The sequence below is a fragment of the Papaver somniferum genome, chromosome 5 (assembly GCF_003573695.1).
Source record: "Papaver somniferum cultivar HN1 chromosome 5, ASM357369v1, whole genome shotgun sequence".
Taxonomy (NCBI): Eukaryota; Viridiplantae; Streptophyta; class Magnoliopsida; order Ranunculales; family Papaveraceae; genus Papaver; species Papaver somniferum.
In genome coordinates this window covers 24,278,993-24,297,089 of record NC_039362.1, presented here as the reverse complement: position 1 = coordinate 24,297,089, position 18,097 = coordinate 24,278,993, and the positions used below count along the sequence as shown (strand labels likewise).

Genomic DNA, 18,097 nt, shown 5'->3' with positions numbered 1-18,097 from the left:
CTATTTCTAAAAGTTAAAAAAAAAAAGAAGTTAATTTAAATATAAAATTTCAAAACGATTTTTAGAATGAAAATATAATTCTTCTGATATTCGAACACCCTATTATAATCCTCGTAACATTTTTGACCATTTATGCGAAATTGACTATTTCCAAATGGGAAATGAGATCTCGTGAGCCAGTTCCTTCCTAGATAATTTGGATTGTATACGGAAAAAATCGCTAGGGCTACATATAAAAATGCAACAAGTGCTACCAAATTTGACCCAAAAGTGCCCGAAACTATAAGTCTTCATCAATAGAATACAAAAAGGATTGTTGGACCAGTTGGACCAATTAAGAAGAGACAGAGGAAGAAAAGGATCTTAAGAGTGGTTTTTAAAGTGGTTCACAGTCACACAAGCAAACCCACACGGCCATCACATTTTTTCTTGCCTTAAACAAATCACACACCGAATAAATCCAAACGTGTGACAACTAACAATAACTACAAATAGGATTTCGTGAGTTGTGTGTGACCTGACCCTATCTAATAAGTGACCCCTAAATACAAAATGTATGTATGCATCACGTATGACACCGCCCCCCTTTGCAGTGGTCCTCCTCTATACTCATCTTCCCATTATTATCAAAATGGTTAACTCTCTAATCCTTCTCTAGTTAGGTTAGGGAAATTAAGATTAGGGGTCAATCGAATCAATTTTTTTTTTCCAGGATTTAGTTATTTTATTATTTTTAGGAAAAATATTATTCTTGGGGAACTTGGTGAAAATACTTTGTGTTTTTTCAAGCGCTTGAAGAATTGTATTGTTAATAACGATGCTAGTAGTGGTTTTGGTAATTTTATTTTCATAGATTAGGCATTGTTATTCAAAGAGGTGTTGGAGCTCAGCTTGTTGTTAGGTTACCAACTAAAGGCTTTGTATAAGTTATATTAATTAAATCAAAAATATTTTTTATACATAAAAAGATATATTATTTTAATTTATTTTTAATTATTTATTCAATCGAATCAAAATTATACATAAAAAAATATTTTAACCAAGTGACATTTAGTTCTGATCGATTCATTTTATTTATTACGAGACCGTACTAATAGCCGATTTGGATATTGCTGGAAGTCGAAAAAGTTAGAAGTCAATTTGACTATTGAATTTCAAAACGACTTTTAGAAGCATTTTTTTTTTTTGTAAAGCTTAGCGTGTTCAGATACCAGAAGCAGAAGCACTTTTACTTTCAAAAAATAAAAATGTTTCACAAAAAGTTGACTTTCCCGCTTCCAAAAGTCGAGAAGTAGAATTCGTTCTAAAATAATATTACCAAACTGACTTCTGATTTTTCGACTTCCAAAAATCAAAAAGCAGCTTCTGATATCCAAAACAGAAGAAGCAAAAACACCTCTACTTCTGATACCCAAACGTGCAATAAATAGTCAATCTAATCCCGTAACACTAGAACTAATGGGGGTGGTGTGCCTTAAAACTCCATTATAATGGTTAGTCTAATCCTCCCCAATTAGTGAGTGAGAGAGAGAGAGTCAATTAAAGAGATAACGAGAGATTGAGGGGAAGGGGGCTAATTTGTAGGGAAGGTAGTAATGCCTTATCAACTCAAAGAAAGAAAGAAAGTGATGTCTTCTTTTAACTTTTTTTTGATAGTGAGAATTGTATACAAAGCATATTTAGACCCCATTCCTACCGTCTCTTAAAAACAAAAATAAATAAAACAAAGAATTTAAGGGTAGGAAAATCACTATTTGATATCATCAAATCAACAAGAATTAGTAAAAGATCTTAATACCCTCCTCACCTCTTCTTAATTAAAACCCCAGAAACCCTAATCCCACACAACCACCCCTCTAATAAACCCCCCTCCCCCTCCCCCTCCCTCGATATTTCATAATAATCTTCCTCTCTTTTTCTCTCATGGGGGCACTGACCCTTTTCTTCTAAACCCCGAACTTCCCCTCCACCCCGTTACATCAAAACGGAACGTCTCTAGTCAAAAAAATAAAAAAAAACCACAGTTATTATCCATGTCAGATACAATAGACGACGGTAAATCTCCAAGCGTTGCTGTAAATAACGGCGCGGAAGGTACCAATACCATCACTACCACCACCAGTAATACTACAGATGATGGAAACAGACCACCAAGATTACCAAGATGGACAAGACATGAGATACTTGTGTTGATACAGGGAAAAAAAGTTGCAGAGAATCGGGTCCGTAGAGGTAGAACAGGTACCGGTTCTTCTTCAGCTTTTGGTTCAAATCCGTTGGAACCGAAATGGGCTTCCGTTTCTACGTACTGTAAACATCATGGGGTTAACCGTGGTCCGGTGCAGTGTAGGAAACGATGGAGTAATCTTGCCGGGGATTTTAAGAAGATTAAGGAATGGGAAAGTCAGATTTTGGAAGAGACTGAGTCTTTTTGGGTTATGAGGAATGATTTGAGGAGAGAAAGGAAATTGCCTGGTTTTTTTGATAGAGAAGTTTATGATATTTTAGATGGTGGGGTTGTTGCACCCTTGGCGGCCACCGGAGATGTTGTCGAGGAGGATGTAACGGTGACGGCGACTCAGGAAGATGGTGGGGGAAGAGTTGTTGGGGAGGATGATGGTGTTGTCCAACTGTCTGGTAGCGGTGGTGGTGGTGGTCAAGATGAGAGAGGAGGAGGAGAAAGTCACAAGGAGACTTGTTCAAAGATGGTTCCACCTCCTCAGCCTATGCCAATTTCAGCAGGTTCAATTTCTTTTTTCTGAATTGTTTTTAATTTTTTATTTGATTTTTAAGGCTGGGTTTAGGGAATTGGGATTTTTTTAATCAAAATTCAGAGTGTTGCAGGCTCTAGGACGGGCTTCCCGATCACTAATGAAAGTGGTTTTTACACAAAATAAGACATTGATTGTGGTGTTTTTAGGGATTTTGGGTGGCAATTTTGATAAAAAAATGGAATCCTAAAATATTGTTGTATTGATTTTTTGATGCAGAAAAGAGATTTCAAGTGGCATATAAAGATTCTCCCAGTCAAGGTAAGATTTGCTTTCTTCTATTTTTTGACACTGCAAAATAGACCAGGTCATTTTATTACTAGTTTGAGGGAGTCAAAAGAGTTGAGTTTTGGCATATAGGAGGGCTGTAGGAGTTGGCCAGTTCAATACACCAGCACCAAGACTTTTGTGTCCAACACTTGCAGAATTGAGCAAGTACTTGCACATGATAATATTAGCTGTTGTTTGCAGATATTGAGCACACTAGTGTTCTAGCAAGGTATAATATTCTAGATTAATGTCATGTACTAAAACGGCAACAACCTTTCGGCACACACGGTGCCTGAAACCTCTTATCAGTGTCAGAAACCAACACAAATACCAGTATCATTGTTACATTAGGCCAATTGAAATGGCCATCAGTCCACAGTTCGTGTCCATGTAATCTGAGTTGGGATTGATGGATTTTAAACAAGTCACAATCTAAGTTGGGATTGATGGATTTTTGGCTTAAGAATAGACACAAGTCACATAATGAGATTTGTATTCCTGCACTTATGTCCATCTTAGGATTTGTAGCAGTTGTAGAATTTGAGCATTTTCGTAGTCTTATCTAGTAACTCGTGGTTAAGAAACTCTTAAATAGTTATGCATTTGAGTGATCTACTACTTCCAGTGACCATCAATTTGATGGGTTTTCTTTGTTTCCTCTGTCTTAGACTCTAACTAGAGGTGCTTTTCAACTTGTAATGATGACGGTTCTCATATTAGCAGTCTCATAGTATGTTGCTGAAAATTTCTTCCTAATGAGGAGGCGATTTCTTTCAAACCTCAGTAAGCACCTACAGTTGCTTACAGTTTGGAATAGCTAGATTACTCATTGTTTAAGGAAATTGTATCTTGCTGCAGGCCCGACGAATGAAACTCAGGCACAAACCTCTAATCCAGATAAAAGAGCGTTTGTAAGTTCATCAGAAGACGGATCTAAGAGAAGGAGGCGATCATCACCTTCACCAGATAGAGGTCGGGGTGGTGGTGATGTGGAGAAGGATCAGCTCATCAGTATGCAGGAACATTTGATAAAAGTTTTAGAGACGAATAATAAAATGCTGACTGCGCAACTTGAAGCTCAGAATTTGAATTCTCAGTTGGATAGAGAACAAAGAACAAATGATACCAACAGCTTAGTTGCTGTAATTAGCAAACTTGCCGAGTCTATCTCGAAGATTGCAGACAAGTTATAACAAACAAAAAAGAAGAAGGCCAGTAGCAAGAAGAATCTTCATTGTCAGAGGAGGGGGGGTGTGTATAGCAGAGTTAGAGATTGAAGGAGAAATTTTAAATACTAGTTTGAAAATTTTCTTATGAAACAAAATATAGTAGGCATCAATCATATTCATTATAGATAGAGAAAAATTGGAGGGTGGGTTTGGAAGATTTGAACAATTTTTTCCTTTTCTTTTTCTTATTACAGTTTATACTTATTGGTTTTTGAACAGATGATTTGAGTTCTATTCTTTGCACAGTTTCCTTTTAAGTGTCTTGTATTCCTTTTGTTTTTTTTTGGTTGTTCCTGTTTGATGTTATACGGAATTAGGGATCATACGGAGTTTGGTCATGGGGTATATTGTAGAGAAATGCTTCTTTATAAGGCCTCACAGAAAACCAACTTGATTGGGATTTAGAGATATCTTGTTGTTGCAATTTTATGTTGCTATGCGAATGCTGTTTTTATTTTGCACCATGGTGACCTGCTGTTTGCAATTCCGAGGTGAATGCTTCTGCTAGATCAAAGATATTCACAACGGAGTCTATCTTGGCATTGCCAAACCATCGTTTGTGAGAGTTATGAAAAACTTGATCAAGTGGCACAACCCTTCTATGGTCGCACTGCTTGAGACTTTTTTTTTTTTTTTTTTATGAGAAGAGAAGTTGTATTAGTAAAAGAGAGAATATACAGGAGTCTACCAAAGATAGACTAAAAACAAAACAAGAAATGAAAGATCAGGAGTAAACAATCTCCCAATTAACAGTATTCGAAAAATTCAAATGAACCCTCTTCCCACCTGAAGCAGCCCAAGACAAAACCATATTTTAACATCTAAGGCTAAATCCCTGTCCGTTTTGAAACAATAGTTATCCTCAAACGTTCTGCAATTACGTTCTCTCCACAATACCCATATAACTGCAGCAGGGAGAAGATCCCACACAACTTTCCCTGTGTATGATAACTTGTTTTGAGGCCAAGTATGAGCAAAACCAAATAAAGTTTCAGGGAATGCCCACGCCCAGTGATTAGCAGTCATCCAAATAAAATAGGCTACCTTGCAGTGGAGAAATATATGATCTTGAGACTCAGTACTATCTCCACAGAGAATGCAGGAGTTACCGATATCCATACCTTTGCATTGTAGCATATCCAAAGTGTTAAGTTTACCATGTATTGCACACCACAACAAAAAGTTGGCTTTAGGAGGAACGCCTGAATTCCAAACAAATTGATGTGGAAAGTTATCAACTCCTTCATGTGAAACAAATGTTTGATAAAGAGACTTTACCGAGAAACACCCCGTGTGATGAAGCGACCACCTTCTTGTATCTGGCAAGTTATCTATAACAGGTGGATTACTGCCAATGATGCTTAAGAGATCTGCCAACTGATTAACCTCTGAGTTATTGAGTGTTCTTTTGAAATCAAATTTCCATGAACCATCTTGAGTAACACACTGCTTGAGACTAGAATTTTAGAAGAAAATGTTTCTGAAAAAAAAGAAGCTAAATGCTATATCTGATAATCTGACGGTGTGTTAGTTAATTGAAGACTAATTAATTATTTCCTAAAGTTAGCCGTGATTTTTTTAGGAAAAGGGTTTCCTAAACCGGTTAGAATTCTTGGTGGCCAAGTTTGTAACCTATATAAATAGATAATTAGGCCTTGTAGACTTTGTACGTTGTGTAGAAAACGATTAAGAGATCGGTGAGAGATCTCTTGTATAGCTTTTAGGGCTAAAGCTAGGTTTCGTTGTGATAGCATATTGGTGAGGAACAAGAGACAAGGTTATTGTCTCGGGTAATTGTTGCGGTGTAACCAAGGGTTTGCTGAGATTCACACGACGTTATAATCGTTTTTCTTCATAGTGGATTTGAGTTGGTGCGGCTCAAAGTGGACGTAGACAATATATATACAAGTTGTATGTATTGGTCGAACCACTATAAATCTTGTGTCTTGTGAGTTGATTTATCTTTCACATATTATTATAGTTGCTTGTGCTTGGTTTACTTATTATTCATCATAATATCTCAAGATCTGTTATTCCGCGGTTGTCAGTGATTCCATAAGAAAATCCTGACAACTGGTATCAGAGCTCGGGTTAGAGCTTTAGGGTTTATCGTAGTACGATTGGAGTGGGAGTTATGGGTGATAATAACGAAAGTATGGTAGCTAGGGTTAAAGTTTTTAATGGGAAGAACTTTGCGTTTTGGAAGTCTCAGATGGAAGACTACCTATATGAGAAAGACATTGCTAATCCATTGGGTGGAGTTGCGAAAAAGGGAGCACGCAAAGACGTTGAATGTAATACTCTTGATCGCAAGTGTGTAGTCGTGATCCGTAGATGTCTAACGGAGGAAGTCTACAATAACGTACAAGAGGAAACTAGTACGAAGGATCTTACGGATAAACTTGAAAAGTTGTATCAAAAGTCATCAGCCTCAGGGAAGATTATGTTGTGTGAACAATTATTTAATCTGAAGATGCAAGAAGGCGAAGCGATTTCAGCACACCTTGGGAAGTTTAAATAGATTATTTCTCAGCTTTCAAAAGTTAGTATTACTTTTGATGATGAAGTTCAAGCTTTACGGTTGTTGTCGTCATTACCAAAGAGTTGGGAGACTGCAAGGACAACCATTAGCAATTCTGCAGGGAGCGATAAGTTGAAGCTTGATGATGTGCAACAAAGATTAATTGATGAATAGGAGAGAAGAATAGAACAAGGTTATGTTTCTAGTTCTTCAAGCTCGGCCTTAAGTATGCACGAAGAATATAGAGGCAGGAGTTCAAATAGGAACAACGACAACAAATCCAGATGGAAGTCTACATGAAAGTCTAGGGGGAGATCTCAATCCCGGACTAGAGGCGTTGTTGAGTGTTGGGCGTGTAAGAAAGTAGGACACTACAAGCGCGATTGTCCGAAAAACAAATGTACTAATAATGGTGGAAACAAAGGTAATCAAGAAGAGGTCAACGTAGTTGCAGCTGCGGAACCGATGAAGGTTCTTGTTGATAACAAGAAGGTTATTAGGAAGGTTTTCTACTACTCTCCGAGGACAAGCAAGATGAGTCTTGGATTATAGACTCGTGAGCTTCTTTCCATGCGACATGTGATAAGAGTATTATGATCTCTTATAAAGAAGGATACTATGGTCAAGTATTCTTGGGTGACGTTGAAGCATGCGACATCATCGTTTTGGGTGATGTGATCTTGAAAGTCAATGGTTCGACATGGAAATTGAAGGATGTACGACACGTTTCAAATTTGAAGAAAAACTTGGTGTCTGTGGGCCAAGTTTGTGATGATGACTGTGAAGTTGTGCTAACAAAACACAATTGGAAAGTAAAGAAAGGGGCTATGGTGTTAGCTCGAGGAGTTAGAGTCAATACTATATGCCGGACTTCAGATGGAACTACTTTAGCAGTGGCTAGTAGTGGTGAAGACACCAACTTATGGCATAGAAGATTAGGGCACATGAGTTAGAAGAACATGAAGATTCTATGTTCGGGAGGATATCTACCAAAGGTGAAGTCTGTTGATATGATTTTTTGTGAAGACTGTGTTCTTGGAAAGCAAAATTGGGTTAGCTTCAGCAGAGGAGGAAGAGACTTGAGAAGCGCGAAACTTGATTTGGTTCAAACCGATGTATGGGGACCAATTGATGTTGCATCTCACAGCGGATTCCATTATTATGCCACCTTTATTGATGATCACTCAAGGAAGGTGTGGCTTTACTTCATGAAGAATAAGTTCAAGGTGCATGAAGTTTTTAAGAAGTGGAAAGCTTTGGTTGAAACAGAAACTGGTCTGAAGTTGAAGTGTCTAAGGTCAGAAAACGGTGGTGAGTATGACAAAACAGAATTCTTAGAGTTATGTGCTACGAATGGAATTCGTTTGGATAGGACAGTTCCAAGGACGCCATAAGATAATGGAGTAGCAGAACGTATGAATTGGGCGTTGAATGCACGTGCAAGGTGCATGAGGTTGCAGTCTGGTTGGCCCGAGACCTTTTGGGCACATGCAACAGAAACGAATACTTATCTAATTAACATGACACCTAGTAGTCCATTAGATACGAAGATACCAGAGGAGGTTTGGACTGGCAAAAAGGTAAATCTTTCCTATTTGAAAGTTTTTGGTTGTGTTGGTTATGTTCACCTTAGTCCCGGTGAGAGATCTAAGATAGGTGCTCAAGCAAATAAGTATATATTCCTTGGTTATGAAATTGACACTTTTGGGTATAAACTCTGGGACTATGAGGGTCACAAATTTATTAGAAGTAGAGATGTCAATTTTAATGAGAATGAGCTGTATAAGGACATGAATACAACACAAGTTGAAGATGTCAGGTCAAGCAACGTCGATAAGGAGTTGTATATCGATATTGATGATGTTTCTGGAAGAAGTGTGGAACAAGAAGAGCATGATGTTGCTGATGGCGGAGAAGTACAAGTTGAAGAGACTTCTACTACAGTGGGAGTTATTCCTACAATTTCACAAGAAGTACGAAGATCGTCAAGAACTCCTAAACCAAACCCAAGGTATGATTTGAATTATCTATTACTTACGGATGGAGGTGAACCTGAAGATATTAAAGAAGCACTAGCGGTTGATGATTCAATCAAGTGGAAACTTGCTATGAAGGATGAGATAAATTCACTTGATGAGAATGGCACATGGGTGTTCGCAAAATTACCAAGAGGTAAGAAGGCGTTGCATAAAAAGTGGGTTTATCGGATGAAATCTGAAGCAAATTGAGAAATTATCTACAAGGCGAGGTTGGTTGTGAAAGGTTTTCAGCAGAAACCTGGTGTTGACTACAACGAGATATTTTCTCCAGTTATAAAGATGACTACTATCAGAGTAGTGTTAAGTCTAGTGACTTCTGGAGATCTCTACCTTGAATAGTTGGATGTAAAAACAGTTTTTCTTCATGGTGACCTAGATGAAGAAATTTACATGAAGCAGCCAGAAGGATTCATAGTAAAAGTCAAGGAAGAGATGGTGTGCAAGCTAAAGAAGAGTTTGTATGGTTTAAAACAAGCCCCGAGACAATGGTACAAGAAGTTTGATAACTTCATGCATAGAAGTGGTTATTCACGATGTCATGCAGATCATTGTTGTTACTTCAAAAGGTATGGTTCTGACCACATCATATTATTAATGTGTGTGGATGATATGTTGGTTGCCGGAACATCTCTACAAGAAGTTGAGAATTTGAAGAAACAATTAGCAAGTGAGTTTGCTATGAAAGATCTTGGTGAAGCAAAACAGATTCTTGGTATGAGAATCATAAGGGACAAAGCTAAGGGAACTCTTATGCTTAGTCAGGCTGAATATCTTGAACAAGTGTTGAAAAGGTTCAATATGGAGAATGATAAACCAGTTAGTTCTCCACTTGGAAGTAAAATTCGTCTTTCAAGTATGCAGTGTGCCAAGACATATGAAGAAAAGGAGTACATGTCTAACGTACCATATTCTTCAGCTATTGGGAGTCTAATGTATGTTATGGTGTGCATGAGACCGAATATTGCACATGCAGTGGGAGTAGTGAGTAGATATGCAAGCAACCCAGGAAAACAACATTGGGAAGATGTGAAGTGGATTCTCAGGTATTTGAGAGGTAACACAAACGTAGCATTGTGTTATGGAAGAGGTGGTTCTATCTTGAGAGGTTATGTGGATGCAGACTTCGCAGGTGATGTACATAAAAGGCGAAGTACGACCGGTTATGTTTATACTATGGGGTCAGCTGCAGTGAGTTGGAACTCACGGTTACAGAAGTTGGTGACATTGTCTACTACGGAAGCGGAGTACGTATCGGTGACCGAAGCGAGCAAGGAGATGATTTGGTTACAAGGATTATTAGCTGAGTTGGGAAAGGAACAAGGAGATAGTGTTCTGTTCAGCGAAAGTCAAAGTGTTATACATTTAGCCAAGAACTCAGCCTATCATGCTAGGACGAAGCATATAGATATCCGTTATCATTTCATTCGGGATCTCTTAGAAGAAGGAGAGTTGAAGCTCGAGAAGATTCTTGGTTCGAAGAATCCGGTGGATATGTTTACCAAGGGAGTTACATCAGACAAGCTAAAGCTCTGCAAGGGTTTAGTTGGTCTCTCAGAATGAGGATCTGGGAGGGGAGCCGCACTGACATGAAGATTTTTTAGCACCGTCAATACAAAGTTGAAGAATGGAAGACAATCAATAAGTCTTCAAAGTGGGAGATTGTTAGTTAATTGAAGACTAATTAATTATTTCCTAAAGTTAGCCGTGATTATTTTAGAAAAGGGTTTCCTAAACCGGTTAGAATTCTTGGTGGCCAAGTTTGTAACTTATATAAATAGGTAATTAGGCCTCGTAGAATTTGTACGTTGTGTAGAAAACGATTAAGAGTCCGGTGAGAGATTTCTTGTATAGCTTTTAGGGCTAAAGCTAGGTTTCGTTGTGATAGCATATTGGTGAGGAACAAGAGACAAGGTTATTATCTCGAGTAATTGTTGCGGTGTAACCAAGGGTTTTCTGGGATTCACACGACGTTGTAATCGATTTTCTTCATAGTGGATTTGAGTTGGTGCGGCTCAAAGTGGACGTAGACAATATATACAAGTTGTATGTATTGGTCGAACCACTATAAATCTTGTGTCTTGTGAGTTGATTTATCTTTCACGTATTATTATAGTTGTTTGTGCTTGGTTTACTTATTATTCATCATAATATCTCAAGATCCGTTGTTAGAGCATAGCTCGGTCGACCTCGCATGCGTTGCTATCTCAAGCATGTTTGTCAATGTTAGTGATCAAAACTATGAGTCTTTATTTCTAGCCTACATAGCTAAGTCTCGGACTAGGATAGAAAAGTGTAGTTGAGCTCAAGGACTTCCTGGCGATTCATTATACAATGACGAAGATCTATGCAAGGAACCGTAGAACTTCATCAACAAAAGGTATGTGGAGACTTGAACTTATCTATCACTCAAAAGTCTATCTATTATATCTCCTACTTCTTATGAGACAAAAAGTCGTATGCTATATAGACTAGATCATACACATTTGACATTTCGAGCTGAACATTCATTGCTTATCTTTTTCTCGAAATCGTGTGTTCGTAAAGCGTTTCGCTTTGATCAAGTTTATCTTCACCTAGTGACGAAAGTCATGAAAAGTTTCAATCACTTTGAGAATTTCTCTGACGTGAATCGTTCCGTGAACAACGGCTACATAGCGTCCTCTGAGAATGTCTCAATGATTGAAATGAGAGTTTAGATTACATAACCATGTATTCCTTGAACCGAAGTTTTTGAACTTTGTTGATCAAGAGGAATCAGAAGGATTATGGAATTGGCTTTCCAAGTCCGCGAACTGTCGGAAGTTCTCGACCGAGAATTTATGCTGAATTTTCCAAAACTCGTTTGTGGCTAGGTCCGCGAACCAGTCCGGGAACTAGCGGAAGTTCTCTTTCCGAGAATTTTTGCTGAGTTTGGAAAACTCAACCGGTTTACTTAAGTCCGCGAACTTGTTTGTGAACTTAAGAGGTTATGATCTAAAGATGTCCTCTGAACATGAAACATCAAATTACTAAGGAATGCTTTATGCAAACCGTGGATATAATGTTCATGAGCCGATTCAAATCTAATCGAATCATCTTTGTTTCAATTGTGTCTTGTGTAGTGATGAGTGCCAAATATTGTATATTTTTATCCCTTTTTGTTGGCATTTTAACTCATCTTTTATGCATTAATTCTACATTTTATCCCATATTCTGTATTTTCATTGTTTTCAAGAATAAATATTTTTATTAATTAATTTTGCATTTTTAGGTAATAAATAAAGTTCGGATGAGTCGCGGAGCGAAAAGAGCAGAAAAGTAGTGAAAAGCCGGGAGAAATTACGCAAGGAAGCCGCGAAGAATGGTGCGCACAACCTCATTTTCTACACACAAAAGCGCCTCCGTTCTCAGCCGTCAGATCAGTTCCCAGAAGCATCCGATGGTCGCTCCTTCATAGAGCATCAAAATCTGAAGTCTCTGCCAAGCACCACAGCGCTGAAATTCCAAGCCTTCAGATTAGATGGTTGTTGAATCCAACGGTCGCTCCCTTGCTGTTCATCAACGTCTGATATCTCCGCCTTACACTACAACACCTAAACCCATCTAGAGCCGTTAACTTCGTTGTATAAAAAAATCCAGCGGTCGCTACAAGCTTCACTTCATCTCACCGTCCGATTGATCTTTCATCTCCCTATCCCACGGCTCAGCGTCGCAGATCATCACACTCGATACACTCGCCTCACACCCTAGCGACCGAGCACCTACACCTCAAACAAACGCACCCTTCCCTTTCTCCATCGAACCATCTCCTCCATCACCCCCCTCTGCAGAACCACCATACTCCGTACCACCACCATGTCCGTCTCCATCACCATCACCTCACCCCAAATCACTCCACTATCTTCTCCTCAAATCACTCTACCTATACCCATCATCACTATCACGTTTTACATCAACTAATCTCCTCAATTTCTCATCTCTGCTCACTGAAACCCTAGGTGAGAAATTGAAGATATAAGTTGATGTTAGAGCAGCAATTGGAGCGGGAGATGACTCAGGAAGAGAAATAGAAGGATGGGTCGACGAGATGGAGCGAGAATTTCATCAACAGTAGGTAATTGGCAAAACCTAATTTTACTGACTTTGGGAAAATTGGGGGAAAACCTAATTTTGTGTAATGGGTATAAATTGGTGTTGGGGGAAGCATTAGAGAGACACTATTTACCTCTCTGGACTAGCCAGTAGAGAATTTGCTCAAATTTTATTTTTGAGTGTTCTTCTCAGTTAACAGTGCAAGTTGCTTATGTGTTGAATTATCTGATATGTGCTAGTTATGTATGAATTATCTATGTTAGTGTATGCATGTTGTCACTTCATGGTTAGCATGAGCTAATCATCTTCAGGCCAAGGCTCAGTGAAGCCTTGTGCACTGTCAAGTGTAAATGAGCTAGTTGGTTACTTCCTGTTGCTGTGTTGTGAATGTGTATTTGAGAGAGGCCAATGCTCATAGAGCCTGTGATTGGCTGTACTGTCAAAAGACAGCCAATGCTAGGGGTAGACTAGTGAGCAAGTTGGTGTTCTTTCATTTCTAGTGTATGCTTAGGAATGAACATAACCTAGACCATGTCACTTGATTAGGACACAAGGTGGATCATATGCCTTGGCTTACCACCACTACTCTTTCAGTCACTTTTAATTTCAGTCCTGTATGCTTGTATTTCAGTTACTTTTCTTGCTTTTTATTTTCCTGCATCTTGTAGTTACTGTGCACTGAAGTCAGTGCACAATCCTGCCTCTTGCCCTTGGCTGCCAAGCCTTGGTTGTTTGTTGCTTTTCTTAACTGCTTCTGTATTGCTTTACCCTGCTTTGGTTCTTAGCCTGCTTCTCTATTGCTTTACCTTGTGTTCTTATTTCTCTGCCTGAAACCTTGCCTGCCCTTAGCTCATTACACACCTTAGCTAGGAAAACTTCTTATATGCTCCTCTCCCTGTGGACAAACCCCTACTCATCATTATATTATAAATCTTGACCTTGTATACTTGCAAGTGTATTGTGTGCATTTAGAATTCACACCAAGTTTTTGGCGCCGCTGCCGGGGAGCTGGCTGCCATATTTTTGAAGTTTTCATAGCTGTTGTGGCCTTGTTGTGCTTGCATAGTTGTGTGTGTTCATTGCTATATTGTTCACTTGCTAACTGCTGCTGGAGCTGTGCATTATTTGTTGTTGCTGCCAAGCCTGCTGCAAAGCCTGCTGCTGCTGTTGCTGCTGCTGCTGCTGTTGCCAAGCTTGCTGCCAACTGAAGCTGCCTAGCTGCTGCTGCTGCTGTTGCTTCTGTTGCTGCTGCTGTTGCTGCTGTTGCTGCTGGTGAACCAAAGCAACTGCTGCTGCCAAGTGAAGCTGCTGCTGCCAAGCTGTTGCTGTCAGGCCTGCTGCCAACCTCTTCTGCTGGGCTTGTGCAACAATCTCTGAACTGGGCTTGAACCAACTGAGTTGGGCTCAGTAACCTCAACTTCTGCTGGGCTTGCAACTTCTGCTCTTGGGCTTGCAACTTCAGCTGGGCTCCGTTGCTGCTGCTGCTGGGCTCTGCTCCACCTGTTGCTGCTGGGCTTGGACGTGAGCTGCTAGGACGATCCTAAAGCCCAACTGGGCCTTGCAACTAAAAGGGGACTAAAAGCCTATTTTTGGGCTTCCCTCCAAAAACAAGTAAGCCTAACCCATGAGTTAACCCACTTGGGCCTCATTTAAATTCAAATTTGGGCTTGTAATAATTATTTAATTATTTATTTGGGATTGTAATAATTTTTATTTTCTTTTTCTTTTTTTTATATTTGGGATTGTAATAATTTTTTTATTTTCTTTTTTGTTTTTCTTTATTTTTCTTTTATTTTTCTTTTTTCTTTTATGGGCTTGTTTTAATTATTATTATTGTTTTTATTTTCTTTTATGAGTTGTGATAATTTATGCTAGGTTTAGTTCAAAATTTTCCAAAGCCCAAAATTTTAAACCAAAAACAAAATCCCTTCTTTAAACCAAAACCCATTCAAAACCAAATCTTCATAACCCTTGGGCCAAATTGTTTCCGATTGCTCTGTCTGACCAACATGTTAGTTAAGGTACCTACTAGGACATGATTGTGACCTACAGAGACCAGACAAACAGACTTGTTAGAATTAACCCAGACGAACCTATCGAAATTCTAAGTTCTGAGGGAGACAGTCCAGATCAACCAGAAACAATGGGAGAACCACGTACCCTCAAGGATTATATGTACCCAACTAGAGCCAGTCAACCTTCTTGTATTGTGCTACCCGAGGCTAATGGCCATTATGAGCTGAAATCAAGCACAATACAGATGCTTCCTATTTTTAGAGGTGTTGAGAATGAAAACCCTACCACCACGTGAGAGAATTCGAGGAAATTTGTGGAACTCTGCGTTTCACTCAAATGACCGACGAAACCCTGAAGTTAAGGCTTTTTCCTTTTTCCCTGAAAGATAAGGCAAAGGCCTGGCTCTATGCTTTACAGCCTCAATCCATCATGACATGGGATGACCTCATAAAGGAGTTTTTCAAAAAGTTTTTCCCGAACCACAAGACTGCGACAATTCGTCAAAGTCTGAATAGCTTTGTGCAATTAGAAGGTGAGACCTTAGCTAGATACCTGGAGAGATTCAATGAATATTGCTCCAATGTCCCCATCATGGTTTTGAAAAATGGAGACTTGTGCAAATTTTGTATGAAGGTCTAGATGTGTCCACCCGAACAACGGTTGAGTCGATGTGTAATGGTCTATTCGTAGATAAAACTGCTGACGCGTCTTGGGACTTCTTGATTGAAGTAGCTGAAAAGACGCAACAGTGGGAATCCATCCGTGAAACCAGAAAGACTACATCCGAAGCAAAGGCTTTTAGGATTGAAGCGGATTTTGAGGGTAGAGCAAACATGGCATCAATAGTTAGGAGATTAGAAGAGTTAGAACTACATAAAAATTCAAAACCTTCCACCACTACTCTCCGAGAACATGTCGCTTCATCTGTTTGTGCTGCTTGTAACGACCCCAACCATCAATTCCAAAATTGTCCAGATTTGCTTGCAGTCCAGGAGTCTAGGCTTGAACAGGCACATGCCATGTTTCAAAAACCAGAGCATAACCCTTATTCACACCTACAATCCAGGATGGAGAAACCACCCTAACTTTTCATGGTCAAAAGGGCCCACTCAAGGAGGACCATCTCAACCCAATCAGAGCTATCAAACAATCAGGGATATCAGAACAATCAAGGTTATCAACACCCGAGAAACCCTCAACAACAATCAAACTCTCAACAACAATCATATCCTCAACAAATACCGACAAGAGATTATCCACCCTAGAGGAAATGTTCCAGAGTTTGATGCAAAGTCAGAAAAATCTAGATCAAAAGATGGATCAAATATGTGAGAGAGAAAAGGGTAAACTTCCGAGCCAACCCCAACAAAATCCAAAGAGGATATTTCAAACAGGCACAACATCCTGCACTGAAACCTCACCTGATCAAATCCATGCCATTACCACCCTCCGAAGTGGTAAAGTCATCGAGAACAACGTGGGCGAACCTAATGAGTCTGATACAAATTCCACGTTGTCTCCACAACCCCAGAAAACCAAAGAATCTGAGCAAGTTGGAAAATCTGACAATTCTACTGCTGTGAATGTCCCTTTGCCAACTCATCTTCCTGTTGCCCATTTCCTCAAGATTGATCATAACAGAAAAGTACCCATTACAATGAGATGTTAGATCTGTTCAAGAGAGTCAACATCAACATTCCTTTTCTTGAAGCAATCAAGCAAATCCCTGCTTATGCCAAATTCCTCAAAGACTTGTGCTCAAAAGCGCAAGCTCAATGTGCAAAAACGTGCTTTCTTAGCTGAGCAGGTGAGTTCCATCATTCTGAACAAAACTCCACCCAAGTTTAGGGATCCAGGATGTCCAACAATTTCTTGCACTATAGGAGAACACACGGTCAATAAAGCGTTATTAGACCTAGGTGCAAGTGTTAACCTACTGCCATATTCTGTTTATGAGCAGTTAGGTCTTGGGGAGTTGAAACCAACATCTATCACTCTACAACTGGCAGACCGATCTGTCAAGATTCCTCGTGGAGTGGTGGAAGATGTTTTGATCAAGGTTGACAAATTCTATTTTCCCGTAGACTTCATTGTCTTAGACACTCAACCTGTACAAAACCCAGACTGTCACATTCCTGTCATCTTAGGACGTCCTTTCTTGGCTACGTCCAACGCGATCATCAACTGTCGGAATGGAGTGTTAAAACTGTCTTTTGGTAACATGACGGTAGAATTGAATGTGTTCGATATTAGTCAACAACCTGTGAATCTTGATGATGATGATGTGCATGAAGTTAATATGATTGAAGGATTAATGCAAGATTCGTTGACTAACATTCTATCCGTTGACCCCTTTCAAGCATGTATGGAGAACTTTAACCCTGATTCTATGATGATGCATACTGTAGTGACGTCCTATCTCTGCTCGAATCTGTACCTCAAATGGACGTCACTGAAAGGAAATATGAAGTGGAACACCCCTATTCTCTGATTCCAAGCTTATTCCATCCATTGTTGAGCCACCCAAGCTTGAATTGAAAACCATTGCCTAGTACGTTGAAGTACGCATTCCTAGGTTCTTCTGATACTTTACCTGTCATTATTTCATCATGTTTAGACACGGAACAGGAAAGTAAGCTTTTAGAAGTACTTAAGGAACACAAAGAGGCCTTAGGATGGACCATCTCAGATCTCAAAGGAATTAGTCCCACCATTTGCATGCACCACATTAACCTTGAAGAGAATGCCAAACCATCGAGGGAAATGCAAAGGAGACTTAATCCTAACATGAGAGATGTAGTCAAAGGAGAGATCCTGAAACTACTTGATGCGGGTATCATATACCCAATTCCCGATAGCAAATGGGTTAGTCCCATTCAAGTTGTGCCTAAGAAGTCAGGCATTACTGTTGTTCAGAACGACAAGAATGAATTAGTCCCTACTCGTACAACCACAGGATGGCGAGTATGCATCGACTACAGGAAGTTGAACACAGTAACAAGGAAGGATCACTTCCCGCTCCCTTTCATTGACCAAATGCTAGAACGTGTGTCTGGACACAGTCACTACTGTTTTCTAGATGGCTTTTCCGGTTATAACCAAATTCACATTGCTCCGGAAGATCAGGAAAAAACTACATTCACGTGTCCATTTGGGACGTTTGCTTATAGACGTATGCCC

The 18,097-nt window shown here is 39.4% G+C and overlaps 1 protein-coding gene across 1 annotated transcript; it reads left to right on the top strand.

The window, feature by feature from the left end:
• Window positions 1–1,741: 1,741 nt before the first annotated feature.
• Window positions 1,742–4,540, top strand: LOC113281184 (trihelix transcription factor ASR3-like). The gene is made up of 3 exons (XM_026529851.1): window positions 1,742–2,742; window positions 2,991–3,032; window positions 3,900–4,540. The coding sequence occupies exons 1-3, from the start codon at window positions 2,034–2,036 to the stop codon at window positions 4,232–4,234; spliced, it is 1,086 nt and encodes a 361-aa protein (XP_026385636.1). The 5' UTR covers window positions 1,742–2,033; the 3' UTR covers window positions 4,235–4,540.
• The last annotated feature ends 13,557 nt before the right edge of the window (window positions 4,541–18,097 follow it).